Source organism: Notechis scutatus, chromosome 16 (assembly GCF_049901735.1).
Source record: "Notechis scutatus isolate UNSWTSFEM ecotype Mainland chromosome 16, rNotScu1.2, whole genome shotgun sequence".
Taxonomy (NCBI): domain Eukaryota; kingdom Metazoa; phylum Chordata; class Lepidosauria; order Squamata; family Elapidae; genus Notechis; species Notechis scutatus.
The window spans coordinates 6312982-6337935 of record NC_142024.1 but is presented as its reverse complement, the minus strand read 5'-3'; the positions used below and the strand labels follow the sequence as shown (position 1 = coordinate 6337935).

Below are 24954 nucleotides of genomic sequence, written 5' to 3'. Positions count from 1 at the left end.
ATTTGGTCTATTTATTTTTTTAATCGTTTTGTAGAAAACAAAGGCGGGGGGAAGGGACAAAACGGTTCGTACAAAAAAATAAAACTTGCAATTCCAAGGCAATCAAACCCATCCAGTAGGTTGTGTGAAGGTCGGCATTTCTGGAGGGGCAAGGGTTGGGTCCTTGCGGAGACCCCCGCCCGAGTCACGCCTGGAATGCGTGAGCAGCCCTACAGGTGTGTCACTGCTGTGGCAGAGGAGGGACCCCAAGAAGGGGCCGCTGTCCCTCCGGGCACGAACCAGGGGCATCATCCGTGGTCCAGAAGGGCCTCCCGTCCACTGCCACACGGCCCCTTTCCCCGCTCAGCAGCCGCCACAGCTCCGGGCGCAAGAGGTGGCCATGGTCTGGCAAAGGCCACTGGTCGCCATGATGCCGCACTTGGAGAATCTGTCGCGACAGAGGTCGGCTGGAGGCAGGAGGGGATCCACCATCAGGACTAGAATCCCCACATCTCCTTCTCTACCCCTCCCACTTCGCCCAAGTTTTAGGCAAAGCTGCCCCCAAAGCTACTGCTGGGAAGGGGTGCCCCGAAACAGCTGCCCCTGTAACCTTCGCGACCGGAGCGCCCGGGGCCAGAGGTGGGTCTTCAGCAGGTTCTGACCAGTTCTGGAGAACTGGGAGTAGAAATTTTGAGTAGCTCGGAGAACCAGCAAATCCCACCTCTGACTGGAGATCTTACAGTATCTTTCCCCTGCCACACCCACCAAGCCACGCCCACAGAACCACAGGTAGTAAAAAAAATATGGAAGCCCGGGGGCCCTTCGTTCTCTGTGCGTACCTCTTAGGAGTTCTTCGTGAGCGCAAACCGTACGGACGCAGATCTCCTTATTGATCACGTAGACCCTGCGGAGGCTGAACGCGGACAAGGCCAGGGGATAGTCTCCCTTGGCCCACACCCCTCACCACGACAGACCCGTGGAAGGAAGCCTGGAAGCTGCTCCCTCCCACCTTCCCGACTTCCCACTGGGGTGCCTGAATCGGCAGGCGGCCCTCCCTCCCCTCGCCCGCCCGCAAAGCTTTCCCCGTAGGATCGGCGGCGGCTGCAGTGTTTCCTGCAGGGCCAGATTGCAAACACGCCCTCCCGAGTCAGCTTGTGGGGAGAGAAGCTTGAGGAGGGGGGGCAGGGGGAGAGGTTTGGTCCTGATCCAATTGCGGCCCCCTCACCTGTAGAAGCAGATCTCGTTCAGGCACTGTTTGCAAGGCTTGTAGATGGAATACAGCCTGGTGCAGGGGTACTGCTCCTCCTGGCAGTCTGCAGGCCAAGAACAAGATGGGGGAGAGGGTGGGTGGGGGCTCCATTCAGTCCCAGGAGTCTTTAGCTTGCTTTGAACCCGCTCCCTCCTCCACCACCACCACCACCACCCCTTTCCCCAGCAGCACATCCGCCTCTCCGGGACGGAGGAAGGATCCTGGGGGGACGCCCAAACCAACTTGTTTTGTTGCCAGACCTCAGGAAGAGGGACTGATTTCAGAGCTTGGCGATCTCTTACCGAGGGGCCCTGGTTCGGTGGGCTCTGTCTCAGAAACGCCTAGGGGAAGGGGGAAAAAAAGACCCAGATGGGAGCAAAGTGTGAGTAACTGTGTTAGCGTTGTGTGTGTGTGTGTGTGTGTGTGTGTGTGGTACGGAGGAGGCAGCTGGGCAGAAGCCAGGCAGTTGCAGAGCAGGGAGTAACTCTCTTCCAAACACCACCACCACCCCGTCCCAAGGGCTGCTCACCTGGGGTTGGGGCGGGGATGACCTCCTGCTGGTTCTGTTGCTGGGACTGGTAGTGCTCCTCAGGAGTCTGGGGGAGAGATCTGCAGGGCAGAGGAGAGTGGGGGGGCAGTGCTTGCTTTAGCCTTTTGCCTTTACCACAGGGGTCCCCAACCCCTGGGATGCGGCCGCAGCCTGTTTGGAACCGGGCCGCACCGGCAGCGTGTGTGTGTGTGTGTGTGTGTGAATGCACGTGCGAAACTCCCCTTTGTGCGAGGGGCGGCCGCTTGCTCCCCTCGAGCAAAGCGCCCACCTACCACTCACGAGGAACTATCCTCACACACACACATGCACACCGCCGGGCCGCCGGCCCAGAAAGGTTGAGGACGGCGGCTTCACGAGGCAGGCAAGCGGGGCTGCGCCAGGTTTGGCCTCCCGGACCGACTCACCGTTCCCAGCGTAATCGTAATAATCTTGACTCTCTGAAAAGAAGGGAGAGAGAGGCCAGAGGGCCTATCAAGCTCCTGTTAGGAGACATGGGTCCATCCTCTGACCGGGATTGGCCGTGGCCCCCCCCCGGACCCTTGACAGTACTCACCAATTTCGTAAGGGGCGTACGGGGGCTCGGGATAGGCAGGGTCATCGAGGTCATACTGCCCCTGAGCCAGAAGAGCTGCTGGGAAGGGAGGAGAAACTGAGGCCGGCTGTTGCAAGGTGGCCCCACAGCTGCCCAGGTGGGGCCCTTGCCGACATTGTCAACTCGGAGAGCCACCGCAGGCGGCCCTCCTCCTTCCCCTTCCACGCCTCTTGCCTGGGGTGTGTGTGTGTCCTTGCGTATGTGACATCCGCAAAAGCTGGGCGTCCCTTTCTCCGGGCCCCCTTGCCTTGTATGTGTGAGGGACCCCTTCCCCCCCCCTCCCCAAGCCCTTGGGTAGTGGGGGAGGAAGGTCCCGGATCCCTCTGGACAGGAGGAAGGGGAAGGTCTCGGTCCAATTTGCCCCTCACCTGGCAGGCAGAGGAGGAGAAGGGCCAGAAGAGTCCTCATTCTGGGGAGGGGTGGGCTACAGAGGCAGCTGAATCAGAGCCGAGCTGAAAGACACAGGATGCTCCTTAGCTCTGGGCTTGCTGGGATTGGAAGGCAGAACCTCGTCCCCCCCTCTTTTTGCAGACTTTAAAAACTTGCCATGTCAACCGAGGAACATCCTTGGTGTGGTTCCCAAGCTTTCGTTGTTAACAGGGGCCCCCAAACTTGGCAACTTTAAGACTTGTGGACTTCAACTCCCAAAATTGTCTCCTACAAACACTCCTCCCCTTTCGCTCCTCTTTTATTCCCTATCGGAGGGGCCATTCACCATTCACCTGTGATCTTATTCCCGAGTCAACCCTTGTTCCTTAACTGTTCCCTTCTCCTGGCAGCTCTGTGCATGCGCACACTGGGAACAGGCTCCAGCTGCTCTTCTTCCCCACTGATCTCCAACTCCGAAGGCAGCTGATAACTGTCAGACGGCCCTGGCCCCATCTCTCCCTCTGACGCAGAGCCCTCATCAGAGCCTTGCCCAGACTCCAGGAGTGGCCCATGGTCCCCCCTGCCAACCTCCTCACTGTCTGAAAGCTATGCTGGCTGGAGAATTCTGGGAGTTGAAGTCCATAAGTCTTAAAGTTGCCAAGTTTGAGGACCTCTGACTGTTAGTGTGTGTGGGGGGGGTGTATGTGGAGGCAGGGTCTGCTTCGGGCAAGGCTCGATCCATGGGCCTCTGCATCGAAGTGCCCGGCTAGCCACGAAGGACCCCCCCACACACAGCCCAGAGATTCTGCCATCAAGGATCGTGGGAACTCTTCCTATCGCTGCGTCTTTGAACCCCAACCTTCCTGGTCTGTTCAAGGAAGCCCAGAATGCTGCTTCCAGTGGATCTCCAACGACCAAAGCATCCTTTTCTCCCCCTGCCACCACCTGCTGGGATTTTTTCCCCCTATCCGACCCTGCAGGAGTGGCGAGGGAAAGCGGGCAGAAAGAAATAAAGAAGACTCGGCCAGGCCAGCGGCCAGCCCAGCCAAGCGACGATGCATTCGCTTCTCGCTGCAGAGTTTAAGAGAGACCCAGGAGCAGATCCTGCTGGGTGGCTGTGCAAACTTTCCAGGGTTGTCCGTTTCCCACTGCAGCAGAAAGCGCTTTTTCCCCTCCTCCCGGTGTACCAGCCTATTCTCTCCAGCGCAAAGGAGGAAGGAGCCCGAGGCAAGGCTAGCCTGTAAAAGCTTCCACGCTGAGAAAAAACGGTCCGGAGAGAAGCCCAGGTTGGCTCAGCTTTCCTGCCAGACCAGGTAGGTGTGGGGAATGTGGTGCTGATGGGGGGGTGGCGGGTGGAGGTAGGGCCAGGCTACCCCAAGCCCCCAGGTCCCCTTTGCCGGACTTCTTCCCCCCAACCGCCCCCCTTGGCTTCCCTTCAAGAGGGGGAAGGGGCTCAGAGGCAGAAGTTTCCTGTTTTAGAGAAAGCAGACGCACATCTGGCAGCAATCAGCCAACTGCTGGGAAGCCAAGAATGGCCAGCAAGCCCTCTACAACTCCACCTCCCCATCCCACCCACCCACCCACTCACTCCCCCCTTTGCCCAAGCAGGAGAACAAAAGGGAGCCCTCCTTTCCTGGCCGCAAGGATGTTGAATGGTCAAATTCAGAGGCAAAAGAAAATTACCCTTTTTGGTTTCTTTCTTCGGGGGAATTTTTGCCTGGCCACTTGGAAAGGATGGGGGGGCGGGGGAGGAGCAGGAGGAGAGGGGCTGGGGGCTAAAAGGTTTTCTTTTGAAAGGCGAGCGTTCCCCTGCATGGAAGAAAAAAAGGGACAGCTCCGAAGAGAGCGCGTCCCCTTGCATTCCTTTGCAAGGTCTGAACCCCCCCCCTTTCCTGCCCCCACAGCCCGTGGCGCCCTTTAAGCCAACTTACCGAGTTGGGGGCGGGGGGGTCTTTCTCCCTCTCAGGCGGCTGGCTGGCTTTGCTCTCTCTCCTCCCCGGGTCTTGCTTTCCAAAAAGGCTGAAGGAGCCAGGCCTCCTCCTCCTCCTCCTCCACCGCAGCCTCCCTCCTGGGTCCTAACGCCAACTTCTCTCAAGGCAGAACTTTTCCAGAGGTTCCCCCACCCTCCGCAGCTGCAGCACGGCAGCCACGCTTCAGGGGAGGCCGGCCCCACGCAAGGTGTAGTTGTTCATCCAGTGGGGTTTTATCGCAAGTGTCCACAGCGGAGCATTGCAGCGAGCCCGCCGTGCACGAAACTCTTTCGCTGGGGCTCCCGAGTGCAATGTGCTTTTTTTGGCTTGCAGGGGAGGATGGGCTGGGTGTACTCCTTCCATGGAGGCGGCGGCTTTTGGACAGAGGCTGATCCCCAAAGCCTCCATTGCCTTCCTATCCCCTTGAGGGGCTCCTGTTTGGGCTTTTCTGTGGCTTGGAGGGTTCGAACGAGCTGCCCTTTCTTTCTCTGGCCAGTTTCTCCGCTGCCACTGGGAATGCTGACCACAGGGGTGGGTGAGCTGTGGAAGGTTGCCTGGGAACAACCGATCGGCTTTAGCCATAGCCTGGCTCTGCCGACGGGCTTTTCCAGGCCACTTCTCAGCGGTTCGTCTCTTAGGGCAGAGAGTGGCTGCAGCAGGGCCCACGGGATGCCTGGGCGGGAAAACTCTCTGCCTGCAAGACACAGGTCAGCCCATTTCTCACTCGCCTCTTGGCCAGGCCTCGCCAGGCCACCTTTAAAGTAGACGTCCCGCCCCTCCTTGGCAATTCCCCCCCCCACCCCACCCACCCCCGTGTTTGTCCCGGACCGTCTTCATGCAAAGTTAACTCATTTAATACATTATTGCTTCTTGATTCTTAATTGCTTACTAAGCCCTGCTGAACATCCAACTAACTCCACGTGATTGCTAACGTTAAAAAAAGAAAAAGAAAAACTGGCAAATATATTTACATACATACATACATACCAGTGGTGGGATTCAAATTTTTTTACTACCGGTTCTTTGGGTGTGGCTTTGTGGGCGTGGCAGGGGAAGGATATACTGCAAAATCCCCATTCCCTCCCCACCCCACTAACCTGCTTTGCAGCTCCGTTCTCCTGGGCAGGGCAAACACACACACACACACACACACACACAAAAGGCTGCTCAAGGAGGAGTGGATTCAAGGAAGACGTCACCCACCCACCCTCCCCAGAGTGGCCAGAAATCTTGGTACTTCTCATGGCTTCGGCTGAGAGGTTGGTGAAGATTGGTCCTCTACAGCACAGCAACTCCGCTATCGGTTGTGTGGCTTAAAGAGAAATGCAAGTTTGTTCCCTTCTCCGATGTTCTTACAAAAGTGAGAAATGCCACAGGGGAAGAGGAGTCTCAGAGTTGCCTTGGTCCGTCGATGGAGGATCCCAGCGGATCTCGGGAGAGGATCTGCTGGGAGAAAGGAGCTAGATCCAAAAAGGAACCTCGGCAGAGACTCAGCGGGCCTTCCCTCCAGGCAGAAAGTCACCGACTAGCGTCATCTTGCAGCCGAGGAGTGTCTCTTGGGGGCAAAGACAGGCGTGTGGAGAGGCGGCCATGAGCTCTTCTCCTGGCTAAGCTCCCACTGCAGCTGCTTGTACAGCTTTTTCGATGCCTTCTTGCGTCGCAGCTTCCGGAAACCGTTCAGCAGGCCGTGGTCCAAGCCCACCTGTGGAAGAAACAGACCAGGAACGGGTGACACTTGGAGCCGCCGTGGCTGGCGACAGTGGTCGCCTGGTGCTCCAAGGAAGTCCACCGCCGCTCGCTCTCCTCCCTCTAGCCCTCAGCCGCTCAGCCGTTTCGGTCACCTAGTTACTATCTTTGAAAACATTTATGGAATGCAGTTTCAGTTTGCAAGCTGTCCGCACTGCTCTTTCAAACCCCTTTCCCTCCTCCCTTTCTGTTGGCAACTTTAAAAGACCATAGAAATATTTTATGAGTTGACAGCAAGAGCCTCCTCCGGTCTGGGGTCATCCCAGCCAGGAGGGTCCTTCAGTTGCTCGCCAGGAGTTCCAATGCAGGCTTCCCTTGTTCTAGCGCATCGGGTGAATCGGTTTGTGTTTCCCTTCTGGGGCTCAGTGGAGGCCCATTTTCCCAAGCCAAGCCTGCCCAGCCACAGCGAAAAGGGTCTTGGCTTGGCCTTTACAAAAAGACCTCAATGAACTGCTTCCATTGCCCTGGACAACATCTTAAACGTCTACTTCCCCAGCTTTGTGGCTCCTTCGTTACCTCCAATATGAAAGCCGTGAAGAAGTGGAGAGCAGCCATTCCCAGCAAGATCACTTTGAAGCTCAGGTCGCCAGCGTTCTTCAGGCACAGGAACTTTTTCATGAAGGCCAGTGGGTAGACGGTCAACCAGATCATGACGCCAGCGAGCAAGAGCAAAGCCATCAAAAACGGCACTGGAGAGAGCGAGAGACACAGGCGAGGCTTTGGCACGGCCAGGCAGAAGAGAAACAGGGCCTGGCTCATCCAGGGCCTCCAGCTGGCAGAGCTGCTGAGCGGAAGCACTCACCATTGGTATAAAGCGGCTTGCGGAAAGGACGGCCTTTGGACACGATCACCGCCAGGATGAGGTACTGGAACCCCGAGGTGCAGAAGACAACAGTGTTCTCATAATTGGGGAGGTTTGCAGGGGCTGACAGAGTGCTGTTCAGAGGGGTGAACCTGAGAGGGAAGTGAGAAACAGAGGTGGTATTCAGCTGATTCTGACCAGTCCTGGAGAACTGATAGTGGAAATTCTCGGAGAACCGGCCAATCCCACCTCTGATTGGCCCCGCCCCATCTCTTCTCTGCCTCCCATCGAGTCCCAGCTGATCGGCTGGGTCGCCCTGCACAGGAGAACGGAGCTGCAAAGCAGGTTAGTGGGGTGGGGAGGGAATGGGGATTTTGCAGTATATCCTTCCCCTGCCATGCCCACAAAGCCACGCCCACAGGACCGGTAGTAAAAATGTTTGAATCCCACCACTGGTGGGCAGGCGTCTTGAGTCTGGGCTGGTGGGAACCCTGCCCATCCCCGCCTGATTGCAGAGGCTGGGAGAAAGGCCCACCCACGGCGGCCCGAACTATCTGAGGAACCGGCCTCCGCGAGGCCGTGCAAAAAGCAGCCGGAGAGATTCAGCCGCTGGGCTTCCTCTCTTTCCTCACTCACCACTGTTGAGAGACTGTGATGAAGTAGACGATGACCAGGAGTGCGACGATGAGAGCCGTTTGGAGGCAAAGGCTGCCCAGGACGGCAAGGCTGACCAGGGCTCCTTGTGGGCGCTTGAGGCCCAAGTCCTCGGCAGGCTCTGTCTTGCCCATGAGAGCGACTATCGTGGTGGTGATGATGAGATCGATGAACAGGAACTGCCCATCACTCAGGTTGGTGTTGAGCTAAAGGAGGAGGGAGGGACAGAAGAAACGGAGAGATGCGATGGCTGCCCTGCTGAGGAGGGCAGAGCCTCTGCGTCTCACATGCTGGGAGATCCCAGTTCGTTGGCTTGTGTCGCCTTCCCACATCTTGGGGTTCTCCCAAGAAGCAGGTGTCAGGGCTCCGGGAGCTACCCCCATTTCAATCACGAGTCTTGAGCCAAGCTTCCAAAACTTAAAAAGGATTTATTGGGAGTTAACATGCCGGCATTGCATGGGTGTAACTGACTCTGAGATGTACAATTCACTGTCACCCTTGACCCTGGTTTTCCCCCATCCCCTGAGTGTATCGTAATTCATATTCTCCAATGGGACACTTCCATAGCCAGGAATCATCAATCATGCTTTCCAGTTAGAATTTTGCAGGGCAGAAACTTCGGTCACCTAGTTACTATCTTTGAAAACATTTATGGAATGCAGTTTCAGTTTGCAAGCTGTCAGCACTGCTCTTTCAAACCCCTTCCCCCCCCTCCCTTTCTGTTGGCAACTCTAAAAGACCGTAGAAATATTTTATGAGTTGACAGCAGGAGCTGCCTCTGGTCTGGGGTCATCCCAACCACAGGAGGTCCTTCAATTGCTCGCTAGGATTTCCAATCCAGGCCTCCCTTGTTCTAGCACATCGGGTGAATTGGTTTGTGTTTCCCTTCTGGGGCTCAAGCTTAATTCTTGCAGCTCTTTTGCACATGGCTATTTCTGTTCTCATTCAGAAGCCGCTAATTTAAGCCCATAATGTTTTAAAAAAATTCTCTTCTGGTTGCAGTGATGCGTTTTGTTTTAGTTGGGGGTGTGTGTGTGTCATTTTATGTAGTTCCCGTACCTGATGCCATCCCTTGGGCAAATCCCATGCCTGGCGCTCAGGCTTCTATACCTCGCTGCTCGTAACCTTCACCTGGACTCCAGGAGTCTGCGAGCTAAAGGGGCAGGAAGGAAAATGGCCGCCTTACCGTATATAGCAGGAGCACAGAAACAAATTGCGTGAGGCTGTAGAATGCCATGTATTTGAAGAGGCCAAAGGAGGTAACCAAAGAGCATCTTCCCTCCCTAAAGAGGAGAAATGGCCAGTCATCCTTCTGGGTTGAAGGAACACAAGGGAGGAAAAATTCTGTGCTCAGAAACTTCCATCCCGGGCAAGAAAGAGCGCTTTCTCTGCAAGCGGATGGGTCTTAAACACGGCGTCTTGAATTTCACATGGAATCTTTCACCGAGTGTCCCCCAGGAGCAACTTAACCCATTCAAGGGTGAGACGCTGCCCAGAAGCCCACGACAAAATTGGGGGGGCTGAACACTGCGGGAAGACCCTAGGGTTTCATTTCACCTAGGATCAAAGCAGTTGGAACCCCACCCCAAGCCGAGGCCATTCTTGGAATGAAAAACCTGGACAGATTTGACGGAGGGAGAAGGATGCCGTGCTTCCTAGTTCTGGGAAGTGGCCCAGTGGTCAATGTTAAATGAATCCCTGATGGGGAGGACTCCCGTTTGCTTAGCCAGGTGCTTGAAGGCTGGGAGATGGTCAACATAGCTTGTTGCAAAGGGGCAGGATTTGGATTTCCCTCTCCCAAAGAAGTCCCCGAGACCCCCGGCCTCTCCAGGAAAAAGAGAACCTGGATGGGAGAAAGGAGGCCATCGATTCCACCACCGGTGGCTCCCAAAGAGTCCATCCCACCTACCGAATGGTGATGGGGACGCACTCGATATTGGCCCTCTGGGAAGTGAACGGTGCTGCCGCCGAGGCCTCTGCTTCGGAGAGCGAGATGCCCACGTCGGCTGCTTTCAGAGCTCCACAGTCGTTGGCCCCGTCTCCACACATGGCCACGCAGTAGCTACAGGCAACACAGGCCTAAACACCACAGTTCCCTAAAGCGGAAGACCAATTCCCACCCACCTTGGTTTTGGCTCCCAAAAGTGAGGGAGGGAGCTAGCCTTTAGTACGCTTAGTATCTTTGGAGCTCATCTTCTGCCTGCTTCAACTTCTGCCTTCCCCTTCTCTCCAAATGCAACCCTGGTGATGGCTACTCTCGATCACACAGGCCAAGTCCTCCCTTTGGCTCCGAAGCTCCCTGGCTTTAGGTTCCCAAAAGGGAGCCCGTTTGGGATCAGATCCTTCCCATGCTTCCACCACCACTACCCCTCCCCACCTTTTTTTTTTGCTCTCCCACCCATCAGAGGAATGTGGGGAAATCTAGCCTCCAGCCCCCATACTTACTTCAGATGTTGCAAATGCTCAACCAAGCGAGTTTTCTGGTCAGGTAACATCTGTGCGAAAATAGTGGTTTGGACTAATATCTGCAAAGGACATCAAACAGAGGGAGTTGAGCTGTGCCATGGCCCTTCTGGGAATGAGAAACAACAACTGGGATGATCAGGAGTTGTTGCTGCCACTGAGAAAGACCTGGGAGGAGCCGAGAAGCAGAGAGGGTCACCCTGCCTGTGCTCAGGTGCCAGGTGGGGGCTCAACTCGATTCTCCCATCAGCCCGATGCCGGAAGGCAGGCTGGTCGCGAGAACCCTAGTAGACAGCCAGGAACAGGTGCGTCCTGCAAGAAGGGGTGGCTGGTCTGAGGAGAACCAGGGACAAGGTGATCCAGCTCCTCTCCCCCATGGGTGTTACCTTGGGCAGGAGGGCTGGGAAGCACTCACAGAGGACCGCAAAGGATTTCCCGTTCAAGGCAAAGGAGTACGGCCGCTGTTCCTGGAAGTCGCTCTCTTGCTGCTGCGCATCCTGCAACAGTCCCGCAAACCACCGGATGTTTTTCGTTCGTGCTTGGCATCCCGCGTCAGCAGGAGCCCTGGTTTAGGTAGGGCTTTCTCTTCGCCCTCCCTCCCTCATATTACAGGGGACGCCTCCCCCTTCTGTCTGGAAGGAAATACTAGCTGTGGCTGAGCATGAACCATCGTGGTTGGCGGTCCATTCAGATGACCGGGCTTGCAAAATGGAAAGACTCTCAACCGTCCCACTCAGTCATCCAGCAAAGGAGGACTCCTGGCCATTTGTTTTTGCCAAGAGTGTACTTTACTGATATTTGGGTGGTTACAGAAGTAACTTTGGCTGAATCTGGGGTTTTCCCCATGCAAACAATGCAAAGTAAATTTTCCTCTGCCCCCCTACTCCTCCAGCTATTTGCTAGTGTCCAATCAGGTGTTTGTATATTGTTTAGGAAACAGGCTCTCGGTTCCCAGCTCTACCTATTGTTACTTGACCTTGGCTGGCTGTAGCTTCTCACACGTCTCAGCCGGACTTCCATCCCCCTCCCTTCTTCTTCCTTACATTCCAATCTTTCCCTCCTCCTTCCCCCCCACTGTTGCTAATGTCAGGCTGTCAGCTCATGAAGCTTGGATAGCAGAGATGCAACCCTGACAGCCTGACCCTTCCCCGAAAGAGCCCCACAGCCAACTGGGCCATAGAGGGTGGACAGCCAAGAAAAGGTCTCACCTTGACCTGCTCTGAAGGAGTGAAGGTGAGGGCAGCTACCTTGCCTCGGCTGGGAGGCTCGGCATTCACGAACACCACACGCTCCTTTGCCTCCACCATGTGGCAGCTCCTTGCCACGTTGACTGCAGTGAGCATGTTGTCCCCTGAGGCCAAAACGAGCAAAGGGAGCCCTGAGCCCTGCTAGAAGCCACCAACATCCCTCTAGTCTTGCAGGCAGAAGAGAATCCTCACCCAGCCTTCCCGGCCTCTTCCCCGTTTTTCTCACCTGTGACCATGACGGTTTGAATCCCTGCACTGCGCAGCACACAGATCACTGGTGCCGTCTCGGGCTTGAGGACGTTCTTGAGGACTAGGAGCCCAAGGAAGATCATGTCCATTTCCACCCAGTCTCTGCCCAAGGAGGAAGCTTCCGTCAGTGGGCTGTGCCAGGACCCACTGCATCATTGAGACGCTTCCCTGCTCTGCGCCAAAAGCCCCTCTGCCCAGCCTCTGTCCAAGTGCACCCAGAGAAGGGCCGTTCACTCTTCGTCCATTGGTTGCAAAGTCTTTCCTCAATATAAGCTGGCTCGTATTCTGCTTGCAATGAACGCCAATCAATTATCACTGTACATAAAATGGCGAGGAGGTGGAGAGGGTAGTAGTTTTAAATTTCTGGGCACTTATATCTCGGAGGACCTCTCATGGACTATGAATGCTAACGTGCTTGTGAAGAAGGCACAGAAGAAGAGGCTGTACTTTCTGAGAATTCTCAAGAAGATAAATCTACTTCAGTATCTACTTCTTTCCTACTACCACAGCACCATCAAGAGTGTCCTGACATACAGCATTCTTGCATGATATGGGAGCAGCTCTGTAGCGGACAAAAAAGCTCTACAGAGAATCATTAAAAACTGCCCAGAATATCATCGGGCTCCAGCTACCAGCCCTGGATGACATCTTTGCATCTCACTATTTGAGGAAATCGCACAACATTCTCAGAGACTCTTCCCATCCTGCTCACAATCTCTCTGAACTGTTGCCTTCTGGCAGAAGATACAGACCAATTAAAACTCGGACTACACGTTTTCTGAGCAGTTTTTATCCCAGAGCTATAATTGCACTTAACTTAAGGACCACCATCAATGAGCTGTTGGACAGTATTACTTGGTCTGTTGTGTGGATGCTTCTGTGTTTTTAGGGGGCAGGGAATTTTGACGGGTGGGGAGGTGTTTGTGGATTGTCATCTGCGTGTGCGTGTTGAGTCTGGTCTCTGGGTGTTATGTGAATTTTGTTGTATGTATACTGTGTATATACATACAATGACAACAGAGAATTCAATTCAATTCAATCCATCATCTTTTTCACATTTCCCAGGTATCTCGGAAATGTATCTTTGTATTTTATCTCTCCCATCTCGCCCCAATGAAGAATTTTGTGTTTCTCCCCATTCATAGGGAAAAAAATCTTCCTCGATTTTGCTGCTGTTTCCCAACCCATCCAGGTACGGGATGTCACCTCCATCAGTTTTCCATCATATAACAAGAATGTTAATGGCCCCTAGAGAGCTCAAGGATGCCACTGTATGTCTGGGTTAGGGAACTAGCAAGGAGCAACCGATGTGTCTTCCGTGCCATCCCGCACTTAATGACCTCGGACGTCACAATGCCACCGGTATTTTTTTAACCTTTTGCCCAAGTCAAGTCTCCTTTATCTCCTAAGAAGATCCACCCAAAGAGCAAAATGATGGATTTGCCAGGGAAAATCCCGGAAGCCAGGCTGGCAGGACACAAGGGCAAGGACTTGGATGTCCACCCACCTGGTCACTTCCTGGGCTTCTTCGAAGCTCCCCACGGCCACCGAGGGCTTGTAAGCAAGTCCCAGAACACGGAACCCGTTGCTTGTGAATTGGTGCAGCTGCTGCGGGAAATCCTGGGGGACTGCAAAGCAAGAGGGGAGAGCGGCCTTTAGAAGAGGAAGACACACTGTCACAAAGCATGAGGAAGATCCTCCACCCCGTCCCCGTAATATGCCCTCGAAGGAGACTTCAGCCAAGACCTGATTCTTTCTTGCAGAGGCCGGCCACCGTCTCCGGAGCTCCCTTCATGAAAGCCTCCACGGGGCTGTGGCCGGGACCCTTCCCCAGAACACTCATCCTCCGCAGAGCTGAAGAGAACGGGAAGCGACGGAGGACAGCCACGGGGACGGGGTGCTTCTGTGGAGGAGAGGCCATGGCTGAGCTCCCGAGAGCAGCCAGAAGAAGGAGACAATTTGTGAAACGGGTGAAGGGGAAGTGGGCTTTTCCTGGAGGCCCCGCAAACCACCTTCGCCCAGGCTGCTTTCTGGATTGTTGAGCTTTCTCAACCTCTGCGAGCCCATCCCACTCTCCTGCCGCAAGGAAGGAGATACCCTCACCATGCTGGGGAGCTGCTCTCGTAGCAGTGGAGGAGCCATGACAAGCAGAGCTCCAGTCCCAAAGTCCTGTTCCAGGCAGGCCTTCACCTCTGGCCCTTTGGTTTCTACCAGAGACTGCAAGAAGCAAAGAGGAGGCTGAGGAGGGGCTGCCTTGTCCAGTGCCCCTTGAACAAATGGCTGCCCCTTGAACGGATCCCACTTTAAAGCTCAGCCATAGAGAACAGGGCTTAGTGTGGCAAAGATGACCAGAAAAGACAACAACTAAAACTGATGGTCACTGGAATTGGAGTCACGTAGGACGCTGGTCTTGGGGGGCTCTGGGGAATGCTGGTTCTTCTCCCTTTTGGAAAGGGAACCTCCCCTTTTCACCCATTTCTGACCATGTATGAGCCGTGGTGGTGCAGTGGTTAGAGTGCAGTACTGCAGGCTACTTCTGCTGACTGCCAGCTGATTGCAATTTGGCAGTTCGATTCTCACCAGGCTCAAGGTTGAACTCAGCCTTCCGTCCTTCCAAGGGTGGAAAAATGAGGAGCCAAAATAGTTGGGGGCAGGAGGCTGACTCTGTAAACCGCTTAGAGAGGGCTGGAAAAGCACTGTGAAGCGGTATATAAGTCTTAAGCACTAATGCTACAAGAGCCATGATGGAGCAGTGGTTAGAATGTAAGTCTAAGTGCTATGGCTATGTAGGATGACATGGCCAAAGAGAATCCTGGAAATGGCGCCCATGTTCCCTAAACAAAGAGGCACACTTCTTTCTCACCCATCCAGTAGAATCCACCATCCGGAGATCCACTGGGTCACCTATAGGCTGATCTCCAAGCAGAGAGAGGGTATGGCAGGTGGCCAGACAGCGGAGCAGCGGCCCGTCATCCAGGCAACGAAGCTCATGAACAATGGGCAGAAAAGAGCTGCCGGCCTGGGGAATGACTCCCCAGATGTCCATGCCATCAGCGGTAAGGGTCCCTGTCTGGGAGGAAACCCCAACCAAGTAAGAATCGGCTAAGATCCTCGGACGGGCAACCCAGGACCCCAGCACCCTTCCCGGGGTCTCACCTTGTCGAAGCAAACCAGGCGCACCTTCCCACAGAGATCAATGCGTTGGGGACTGACACAGAAAATGCCCTGGCGTTTCAGACGGCTTTGAGCGTACATGGTGCCCATTGTCATCGCAGCTGGTAAGGCTGGGGGAACCACCACTGTCACAATGTCCAGAGCACGGAGGGCTATCAGCCACCGGGAAACCTGCCAACGGGGACTGTGTGAGAAACAGGTGGGCACAATGGCTTCCCAGCTACCCAGAAAGGCCAACGGAGATTGGAACGAGGTTGCGTTAAGATTCTTGGTGATGTTCAGTGGCGAAGCCTCCATATGGGGAAGGTCAGCCGGGCCCAATCTTTCTGAGCCTGCCTCGCCCCCAGACCTGCTGCCATCCGAGGCTGACTCCATGCTCCCCCAATAGCAGAGACCCAATGAGTAGCTGGCCAAAGAGGAAGGAAGGAACTTTGACATCCAAGAGGTGAGGGTTGTGTGTTCCAGGGCAGACTATCTTTGGAGTAGTTCTCATCTGGAGACCTGGGAGAAGGCGGTGAGAGCGATTCCGAGACCTCCAGGCACTGAACTTACCTTGTTTCTCCTTAAGATGATGATGCTGTAGATGGTTCCTATGACGGCTGGAGCAAAGAGAAATAAAAGTCTTGGTACCCCAGCAAACAAGGCTGAGGGAGTATCATTGGAGCCCACAGAAACCCACAAGGAAAGAGCCGAAGCTTGCGGCACCATTGGGAGAGGCCTTGCAGAAGGAGGTCAGCCAAAGAGATTCCAGTTAGACAGGGACTCACAGGCAGGTTATATTGCACAGATGTGGCCAGAGGAGGCAGAGCCCAGAAGCTCCTCAGCTGCGTAGAGGCAGGAGATCTTTCAAGGCCACATGGGATGTGCTGGGGACCAAGGACGGTTTCTATTCTAGCTCCTGCTGGCGCAGCAAGGCTACCCCAGCAGAAACAAATTATCTAAGGATGTCAGAGGACCAGCAAAGCTCCCAACTGGGCTGCTGGGGAAGGAGATAACGGAAGCTTTACACTGTTCCCAAGTACCGTCTGTAACTATGCCTTGTCCAAAAGAGGCTCGGCTTGTATGTCCTGAACTTTTTGGCTCAAACCAGTGATAGTGGTTAAGTACCCTCACCTGGGCCTGATTCTTAATGGAAGCATTCTGAACCCGTGGCGGATGGTCTCTTTCCCGATGTCTAAAACTCTAGCCCTACAAGAGACGGCGGGCGCCTTATCCGCTTTTGATACCGCGTGTGTGAACTTACCCAAGATGGCAAAGCATGTGACAAACTTCCAAGCATCGTTATGAAACCTGAGCTTCAGCGGCTTGGGGTGAAGGATGGAGCTGATGAGATCCCCTTTGACTGTGTAGAAGCCTGGAGGAAGAGGGGGGGAGGGAGACGGCAAGGCCTGCGTGAGACCAGGGGTGCAGGGGAGGTAGAGGTTGCCGGAGGCCGGACAGTCTCGACACTGGCTGGGGGGAGAAGAAGCACCCTGAAACGCCCTCACCAGTGCGTGTCACAACTGCCAAGACGTCCGCTTCTCCACAGGATCGGGCCTGGATGACTTGCGTCCCACAGAACAGGGTGTGTCGTTTGTGATCTTCGGAGGAATAGGTGGTGTTGGCCTCTTCCGGGCCTTTGGGCAAAGAGGTCTTCAGGACTGGTGTGCTCTCCCCTGGGAAAAAGCAGGTGGTTTGTTGGGGAGCTCCAAGAAAAACTTGAAAGCAGCCACATCATTTGAAAGCAGCCACGTCACTTGAAAGCAGCCAAGTCAGCCAGCGCCAGGGTGCCACTGAAGTCTCCGCAAGTAGCATCATGACAAGTACTCAATAGGGGAATCCAGGCAGGCAGGTGTGCTGATGGGGACTTTAAAACAGTGATTGCCAACCAGTGGGCCGGGGACCACTGGTGGTCTGTGATAAAATTTTGGTGGTTCGCAGAGAAATGTCAGCCCCAAAGCACGCCCCCAAAGCAATTAATCCAGGCTGCCTGTGAACACAAGGCTGTGCTGCCCATATGGCTCGCGGGATTTAAAATTATGAGTTTGGTGGTCCTTGAGGTCCAAAAGGTTAGTGACCCCTGCTTTAAAACAATGAGCAGGCTTGGCCTGTCCATGTTCCCCCCCAATCCCTTGCTCACCGGTCAAAAGGCTTTCGTTGACCACACACTCGCCGTTGAGCAACGCGGCGTCGCAGGGAACCAGCATCCCCTCTGGAGAGATGACGAGGACGTCTCCTGGCACGAGATCCACCGAACTCACCACCACTTTCTCTGGTAGCCAAGAAAGGAAGGAGCTCAGACCATGTCCCCCTCACCCGCCCCTGGATGAATCGGCTTGAGAGTTGTGCCAGGCCCTTCTCGACCTTGGAGGGGCATCTCCCTTTTTTAGCTTCTCCTGGATGCGGGCACCTTGTGGGCAGCTGAATTTGACTGTCCTGTTTAGGTCCCGTAGTCTAGGTACTTAAAGATGGTGCCCGGGTTCCTAGCTATTGCTCTCAGGAGCAAGTGGCTGCTTGGACGTGCCTTGTCCTTGAGCCCCCAGAAGGAACCAACAAAGACCATGTGCAGTGGGAAGGAAGTAGCCCAATCTGGCAGAAAGATGTGCAGAACGAGGGAATGGTGGATGACCCAGATGAGAAGGAGAGTCCAGCTTCAGGCTAGAGCTGGTCTTGAGATCCACCAGGCTGCTGCCCGAGAGGTCACCACGCCTTTGCTCACCTCCAGAAGGTCGGCAGATTTGCACGCTGCTCACCACTTTGGCCATGTCCCGGAGAGTCCTGTTTTGCTGAAGGAACCAAGGCCTTGGTCAACGCAGCCTCAGGGGCTAAGCAATAGTGGTGCGGCATCTCTGGGACACCGCCGTCCCCTCGTCCCACTTCAGTGACCGGCTTGAGGGGGGCAGGGTGGACGCACAAGTCCAATGGGGAGGGGGAAGTTGTGGCCAGTGCCCACCTTCTTGGTGACGTAGAGGGAGAGTCCGATGGAGATGGTGGAAATGATAAAGATGCAGGCCGCGTAGGAGTAATATTCTTCACAGAACCATAAGATGATGCTGAACACTTGGAAAAGGTAGAATAAATTCAAGATCTGCAAGAAAGGACAGGAAGCGAGTACGTTGAGCACTTCATCGGTGCCTCAAAGGTTCTGCAGAGGGGCCTCACCAGTGTTTTACAGCCTTCTGCAATTTACAGAGTCAGCCGATTAGCGGGCTGACCAGAGGTGCTGAGAGTCAGATGGAATACGAGTTTAATCCCTTATCATTGCTCCTGTTCTCCCTGTTACAGAGCCAGACAGAAGCAGGATCCGTTCTGCGCTTCAGACCAAGGAGGACAGCCCAGCAACTGGCCCTTCCTTACTCACTCACTCACTCACTCACTTGTATTGCCAAACACAGGCAAGGCCGCCATGTAAGGCATCCAGAAAGTATCCATGATATCAATCACTCCAAGACATATTCTCTCCAATTGATTTATTTAGGAACAGATCTGGTACATCTAAGGCAATTTCCCAAAGTGAAAGTATTTACACAGAATCCACCTCTCTCTCCTCCCACTTCTACACTTCATAAATCACAAGAACCAATTAACTGCAACTGGAATTTCTTAGGACGACATACAGAATAACCTTGAACTTTTCAACTCCTCCTCCCCCCCTTCCATTAAATGTGGCAGCTGAATTTCAAAGCGGACATGCTGGCTCAACCACCGGCTGAACTATGGCTTACCTCATCCATCAGCAGCCTGAGGTAGGACTTCACCGGCACATCAATCAGGTTTGGACCATAAATCATCTTTCTGTCAAGGGGAGGAGGAAGGTACAAGGAGCACACAGTTTTAGGAAAGCTGCAGCCATCCCCAAAGCCCACTTCAGTTAGCCAGTATCTTCAGGAATCAGAACTTCAGTGTAGAAAATAAATCGTAAGGATACAAGCGACAAAGTTACAGTCCTACAGTCACAAGTGGGAGGGGATGGGTGATAAGGAGTGATGAGAAGATTAATAGTGATAGTAGTGCAAACTTTGTAATAGTTGAACAGCGTGGAGGGAATTATTTGTTTAGCAGAGTGATGGCATTGGGGAAAAAACTCCCCTTGTGTCCAGTTGTTCTGGTGTGCAGGGCTCTATAGCGTCGTTTTAAGGGAAGGAGTTGAAACAGTTTATGTCCAGGATGTGAGGGGTCTGTAAATATTTTCACAGCCCTCTTTTTGACTCGTGCAGGATACAGGACCTTGATTGAAGGCAGGTTGGTAGCCATTGTTTTTTTCTTCAGTCCTAATTATCCTCTGAAGTCTGTGTCCATCTTGTTGGGTTGCAGAACCGAACCAGACAGTTATAGAGATGCAGATGATATTCATTCATTCATTCATTCATTCATTCATTCATTCATTCCCTAAAGGGCGGGACCTACCTGGCTGATTGCTCCTGGATGCTCAGGCCACGGCAGGAGAGGTGGAGATCGGAACACGTCCAGCCTTCATTCAACGTGCTGCGAAACACAGAGAAAGAAAGGGGGCGGGTTGCATTTCGTCTTGGATAGATGAAAATGCGAAAGGTCCAGAGGCCGGTTTTTAGGCCTAGCCAGGCCCACGGCTACGGCCAAGGAAAGCATTCTGCAGAGAGAACTGGGAGAACTTCTCACCTGGCCCTGCAGTAGGCCTGCCGCCTTTCTACCCAGAGATAGTGCACGCCTTCGAAGGAGTAATAGCGAAGAACGTTCTTCTGAAGAGGAGAGGAGAGGGAGGCAAGTTATCAAGGTCTCCAAGCTGGCGGCAGTACGAGCAGCTGGCCCTGGCTGGAGGAGCTTCCTTTGCACAGCAGGGACGGCCCCTGTGCCCCAAAGGACTGGGACCCTGCCTGCCTTCAGGGAGATGGGCCCCTTTGCAGGCGAGCTGCTCAGAACGGAGCCAGGGCCATCCATCCCGGGGTGCTGACCTCTTCCTTCTGGTGCAGCCGTATGGTGTCCCGGCTTCTTGCTTGGTCATCCGAAACGCCCACGGCGATAGCGCTTCTCCCTTCGTCTGTTCTGGACTCGAGGCTTCCCAGGAAGGAAGAGAGAGGAGAGGTCAAGAGATTTCAGAAATCAGGAAGGTGGGCCCTATTCTTTAAGAGAGGCCTGGAGCGGGGGTCGGGAGCAAGGGCTGAGCTGGTGCAGGGCGATGGATGCATGTGACTAGGGGTGTCAGGGCAGCCCGATGCATCTGACTAGGGCTGCGTCCCCAGTCCATCATCTGCACCTCTATAACTGTCAGGTTTGGTTCTGTAACCCAACAAGATGGACACAGACTTCAGAGGATAATTAGGACTGAAGAAAAAAACAGTGGCTACCAATCTGCCTTCCATGGAGGACCTGTATCCTGCACGAGTCAAAAAGAGGGCTGTGAAACTATCTACAGACCCCTCACATCCTGGACATAAACTGTTTCAACTCCTTCCCTTTAAAACAACGCTATAGAGCATTGCGCACCAGAACAACTAGACACAAGGACAGTTTTCCCCCCAAATGGCATCACTCTGCTAAACAAATAATTCCTTCAATACTTTCCAGCTATTTACAAAGTCTGCACTACTATTACTATTTATCTTCTCATCACTCCTTATCACCCATCTCCTCCCACTTGTGATGACTGTAACTTTGTCGCTTGTATCCTAACGATTTATATTGACTGTTTCCTAGTATGATTTGATTGCTTATTGTACCCTCTGACTATCGTTAGGTGTTGTACCTGATGATTCTTGATTCTTGACAAATGTATCTTTTCTTTTTATGAACACTGAGCATTTGCACCAAAGAAAAATTCCTTGTGTGTCCAATCACACTTGGCCAATAAAGAATTCTGTTCTGTTCTATTCTATTCTATTTTCTATTCTATTTTCTATTCTATTCTATTTTCTATTCTATTTTCTATTCTATTTTCTATTCTATTCTATCCTCTTACCTGTACAGAGTACCTGGTTGGCCTCCCTCTTGGCACCTCTCTCTCTTCTGGCTGACTCCAGGTGCAGCCACTGATGTCCGTCTGTCCGTTCCCCGCAGCCCCCTCAACACCCTTTACCAATCGGGAAATGCACAGGAAGCGCCACTCACCTGCCATCTTCCATCTGCTCTGTGTGGACCCTGGATGCGAAACACTGTCCCAGCTGATCCTGGAAGAAGAGGGCGGGAACAGCTGAAGGGCAGAAGTGCCTCTTGCCCGGGGAAGAGCCAGAGACTTTGGGGAGAGGAGGAGACGGGTCCAAAGCCACGGGAGCTGCCAGGTGCTCACTGCAGTGCCCAAGCTGGCTGGGGCCTTCCTGCCTTGCCCTGCCTCCTGGCACTTACTCGGATGAGCACCCAGTCCGCCTGGCGCAGGGGGCAGGGAGTGCATTTGGCGTAGATTTCCAGGTGCGGCTTCCAGTGGAAGATGACGAGGGGCAGCCCCAGAGTGAGCAGGGAGACCGAGTGGCAGAGGCACGTCTTCCATATCTTCCTCTGGTAACCCTTCACTTCCTGGGGAAGGAAGAAGCGTGATTGGCAGGAGTTCCCTCGCCCGGAGCGTCGTCGGTTTCGCTTGAGGGCAGGTCGAGTTCGTGGCCGCGTTGGACTAATCCTGACTCATTGCAGGAAAAGCAAGAGAACGCTTCCTGGTAACACCCGAAGCCTCCGGGGCCCAGCCATTGTGACTGACAGCTTCTGGATTTCTTCAAGCCTCCAGGACACAAAGGACTTCAGAGAAATGCAAATTTAGCTCACTTCCTCGTGAGCGCTGACCTCAAGCCGCAAAAGGCCGCCCACAAGTCTTTGGAAATGCCCTCTTCTAGTTCCCTGCAGGCACTGACTCTCCCTTGGCCCTCTAATCCCCCACCACTTCTCTTCCCTCTCCCCGCAACCTCAAAGGTGCCCTGTCTGGAACCTCTTTTCTTACCGTAGAGGATTTAGAGAGGCTCTGCTCCAGAGAATGGTAATTCAGTTGCTGGCCCCCCGAAGGGCTGCTGTTACCTAACAAAGGAAAGAGGAAGTAGGAAAAAAAATCTCAGCCCCGTGCAGGACTGAGCTTTCCTCTTTGCACGAGACTACGACGTCGGACGGGAAAGTTCCACCTAAAACATTTCTGCTTCCTCTGGCAGTGTTGAACTTCAGCACTGAGGTAGGAAAACGGGTCTGACTGCCCAAGGAAGAGGCCAAAAGTTTGAAAACAATGAGAAACAGACAGATATACAGATTAACAGAGTTGGAAGGGGACCTTGTAGGTCATCTAGTCCAACCCCCTGCCCAAGCAGGAGACCCTATAGTATTTCTGACAGTCTCTTCTTGAAAGCCTCCGGGGGATGAAGCTCCCACAACTTCTGGAAGCAACATCTGTTCCATCGGTTGATCGTTCTCACGGTCAGGAAATTCCTCCTCATTTCCAGGTTGAATCTCTCCTTGGTCCGTTTCCATCCATTATTATTCCTTGTCTGGCTTTTGGATGCCTTGGTGCACTCCTTCCTCTCTGTGGCAGCCCCCCAAATATTGTAACATGAGCTGCAGAGGAAGTTTTGTCGTCGTTCAGGTCGCAAGTGTGAAGTGTGTGGAGCCCCAAGTGCAAAAGAAGGTGTGCTGAAGAGTCCACTTTGGCCTGGGCTTTTTGGGGGGGAGGGGAGCAGAATCAGCCCTGCTCCCCCACAGCCGAACCCTTCCTGCAAAGGTGCCTCATCCAGCAGGGGTGCCCTTCTGCCCCTGGGCCCCGAAAGGAAGCGCCATCTCGCCCCCATCGGAGTCAGAGCGATGATGGTGTGGGCACAGGCCTGGCTGTTTTGTCCTATTTAAAAAGGACACCTGAGCTGAAGGTGCTGAGAATTTCAAGTGCATTCGGAAGAACAATCAATCCAGGAGGGGGAAAAGAGGGAAATAACAGAGAAAAAGAAAGACCTCCAGCTAAGCTAAAGATAAAGGTTCTCCTTTCACATCCGTGCTAGTTGTTCCTCACTCTAGGAGGCGGTGCTCATCTCCGTCGCAAAGCCGAAGAAGAGCCAGCGCTGTCCGAAGACGTCTCCGTGGTCATGTAGCTGGCAGGACTAAACGCCAAAGGCGCACGGAGCGCTGTTCCCTTCCCACCAAAGGGGTCCCTATTTTTCTACTTGCATTTTTACATGCTTTCCAACTGCTCGGTTGGCAGAAGCTGGGACAAGTCACAGGAGCTTTCTCATGTGGGATTTGAACCGCCGAACGGCCGACCTTTCTGATCAACAAGCCCAGCATCTCAGCCCTTGAGCCACCGCGTCCCCCTTAAAGACTTCCAGAGGGTTCCCCAAATCAAACAGGAGCCTATTTTCACGCCCAAGATAAAGAGAGCGTAAACTCCAACCCAAGGTGTGTTTAAGCCAGAGTCTCGCCATTTTGAGGCCACCTGGTGCTGGTTGGATCACCTCCCTTTCATGGGACTGATCCTGCATTTTTCAAGAGATGGAGAGAGGCCGGTCATACAGCTGGCTTTTGGCTCCCCCCCCCCTTCTCTTTTTAAGCGCTTTTGCCTCTTACCTGGCAAGATCCTGGCGTGCTCGGCAGCCTCCATTGGACCCTCCAGCATTCCCAAACATCCTCAAGAGAATTGGAGCCTCGTACCCGCCATCGGTAGCTGGCCAAAGAGCAGGAAAGACGTGTTTCTTAGTCCTGGGCTATTATTGCAGCACTGGCCTTGGTGGGCTTCACACAGGCAGGGCCGGAAGTGGTTGGTCACATTGGCTCAACACATCCTCTGTCCCACTCGTGGACCTGGGACTTTTACTCCAGGGTTTACCTGCCGGGTGGTTCAGCGGAGCCAGGTGGAGAAAGGACGAGAGCAGGGAGTTTGGCAGGATGGCAGCCCCTGGAAGGAAGCCGGGGAGAGTCCGGTAAGGCTTTGGCTGACATCTCGTGTGGCTGAGATTTCCACCCCACCCCACACCCCCATGGGAAAGGAGGGGAAGCTGAGCCCCAGACATGCAGGTAGAGCATTGGGGCCCCTTTTTGGGGAGGGGGGGACTCAGGGCAAGGGACTGGCCCAGTGTGGTGTGGGGGAGGGCACTCAGGGCAAGCTTCCCTCCCCTCCCTGGGAAAGGAGGGGAAGCTGAGCCCAGCCACGAGCATTTAGGGCCATGAAGGAGGGGGGAACCTGGGGCCAGTGCTGAATTGGGACGGGGGGGGGGGGAATTCAGGGCAAGCTAGGGCAGCAGCCTCCAGCCAAGGGCCAGCCCCCTGGAAAGGAGGAGGGAAGCGGGACTGCCTCGGCCCAAAGGCAAAAGAGCACCTGCTTCCCTCGAGCCAGCGGTGTCTCCCGCCGCCCGCCCGCCCCCCCCCCCCTTGCAAAGCCGCTTCCTCCCCGGCCGCGGGCTCCCTGCTCGCCGCTTGCCTTCCGCCCAAACCCGGGCCGCCCCGCAGCGCTACGTGTCACCTGCCACCTCTTATCCTGGCGCCTTGGCCCGCGATCAAGAAAGAGCCCGGCCTGCGCCAGCCGGGGGGGCGGGAGGCCCCAGGGCGGAGCTGCCGATTCTCCGGTGGAAACCGCCCCGCAGGATGTCCCGGGCGCCCCGAGAAGGCAAGGCGGGGGCAGCGGGGCTCCGCGAGAGGCGCCCTGGCTGCGAGCCCCGAGCAGCCGCCGAAGCCTTTGCCTCCCTCCCTCTCTCTCTCTCGGCTCCAGCAGGTGGACAGCTCCGCTCGCCCACCAGGAGCTGCCGGCGAAGGGGAGGTTGCGCGGGGCGAGCTCGGGAGCCTCTGCAGCAGCTGATCCCGGAGGGGGCGGGGCACGGCGCTCGCGGAGGCTGCCGGGAGATGTAGTCCTAGCGGAGCCGACGCACAGCCCCTTCCTCTCCCCTCCCCTCCCCGAGGCGCGCAAGGTCGCTGGTCCTGCACTGGTTCCCATGGGACTCCCTGTTTTATTTTTATTTTATTTATTTTATTTTATTTTATTAATTTTATTAATTTATTTTATCTATTT

At 54.5% G+C, this 24954-nt stretch overlaps 2 protein-coding genes across 5 annotated transcripts; both read right to left on the bottom strand.

Annotated features, from left to right (window-relative positions):
- Position 1: 1 nt before the first annotated feature.
- MFAP2 (microfibril associated protein 2) lies at positions 2 to 3496 on the bottom strand. Of its 2 annotated transcripts, none has more exons than XM_087944854.1 (8): positions 2739 to 3496; positions 2332 to 2409; positions 2179 to 2215; positions 1758 to 1837; positions 1531 to 1569; positions 1205 to 1292; positions 819 to 892; positions 2 to 446 (listed from the first exon to the last, which is right to left on the bottom strand). In XM_087944854.1, the coding sequence occupies exons 1-8, from the start codon at positions 2776 to 2778 to the stop codon at positions 343 to 345; spliced, it is 540 nt and encodes a 179-aa protein (XP_087800980.1). In that variant the 5' UTR covers positions 2779 to 3496; the 3' UTR covers positions 2 to 342. The 2 variants fall into 2 exon arrangements, with proteins under 2 accessions (XP_087800980.1, XP_087800981.1); XM_087944855.1 differs by having other exon boundaries at positions 2332 to 2406.
- Positions 3497 to 5802: 2306 nt separating this feature from the next.
- On the bottom strand, positions 5803 to 24746 carry ATP13A2 (ATPase cation transporting 13A2). Of its 3 annotated transcripts, none has more exons than XM_026684404.2 (30): positions 24412 to 24746; positions 23520 to 23847; positions 21925 to 21998; positions 21342 to 21509; positions 21108 to 21166; positions 19955 to 20057; positions 19662 to 19741; positions 19431 to 19508; positions 18749 to 18818; positions 17977 to 18111; positions 17743 to 17809; positions 17164 to 17295; positions 16532 to 16699; positions 16288 to 16398; positions 15597 to 15643; positions 15027 to 15215; positions 14734 to 14940; positions 13974 to 14087; positions 13617 to 13773; positions 13378 to 13498; positions 11848 to 11972; positions 11583 to 11725; positions 10761 to 10871; positions 10357 to 10436; positions 9821 to 9973; positions 9098 to 9194; positions 7894 to 8117; positions 7258 to 7409; positions 6972 to 7144; positions 5803 to 6411 (listed from the first exon to the last, which is right to left on the bottom strand). In XM_026684404.2, the coding sequence occupies exons 2-30, from the start codon at positions 23566 to 23568 to the stop codon at positions 6241 to 6243; spliced, it is 3558 nt and encodes a 1185-aa protein (XP_026540189.2). In that variant the 5' UTR covers positions 23569 to 23847; positions 24412 to 24746; the 3' UTR covers positions 5803 to 6240. The 3 variants fall into 3 exon arrangements, with proteins under 3 accessions (XP_026540189.2, XP_087800968.1, XP_087800969.1); XM_087944842.1 differs by having other exon boundaries at positions 23520 to 23778; XM_087944843.1 differs by having other exon boundaries at positions 24419 to 24746.
- Between the last annotated feature and the right edge of the window lie 208 nt (positions 24747 to 24954).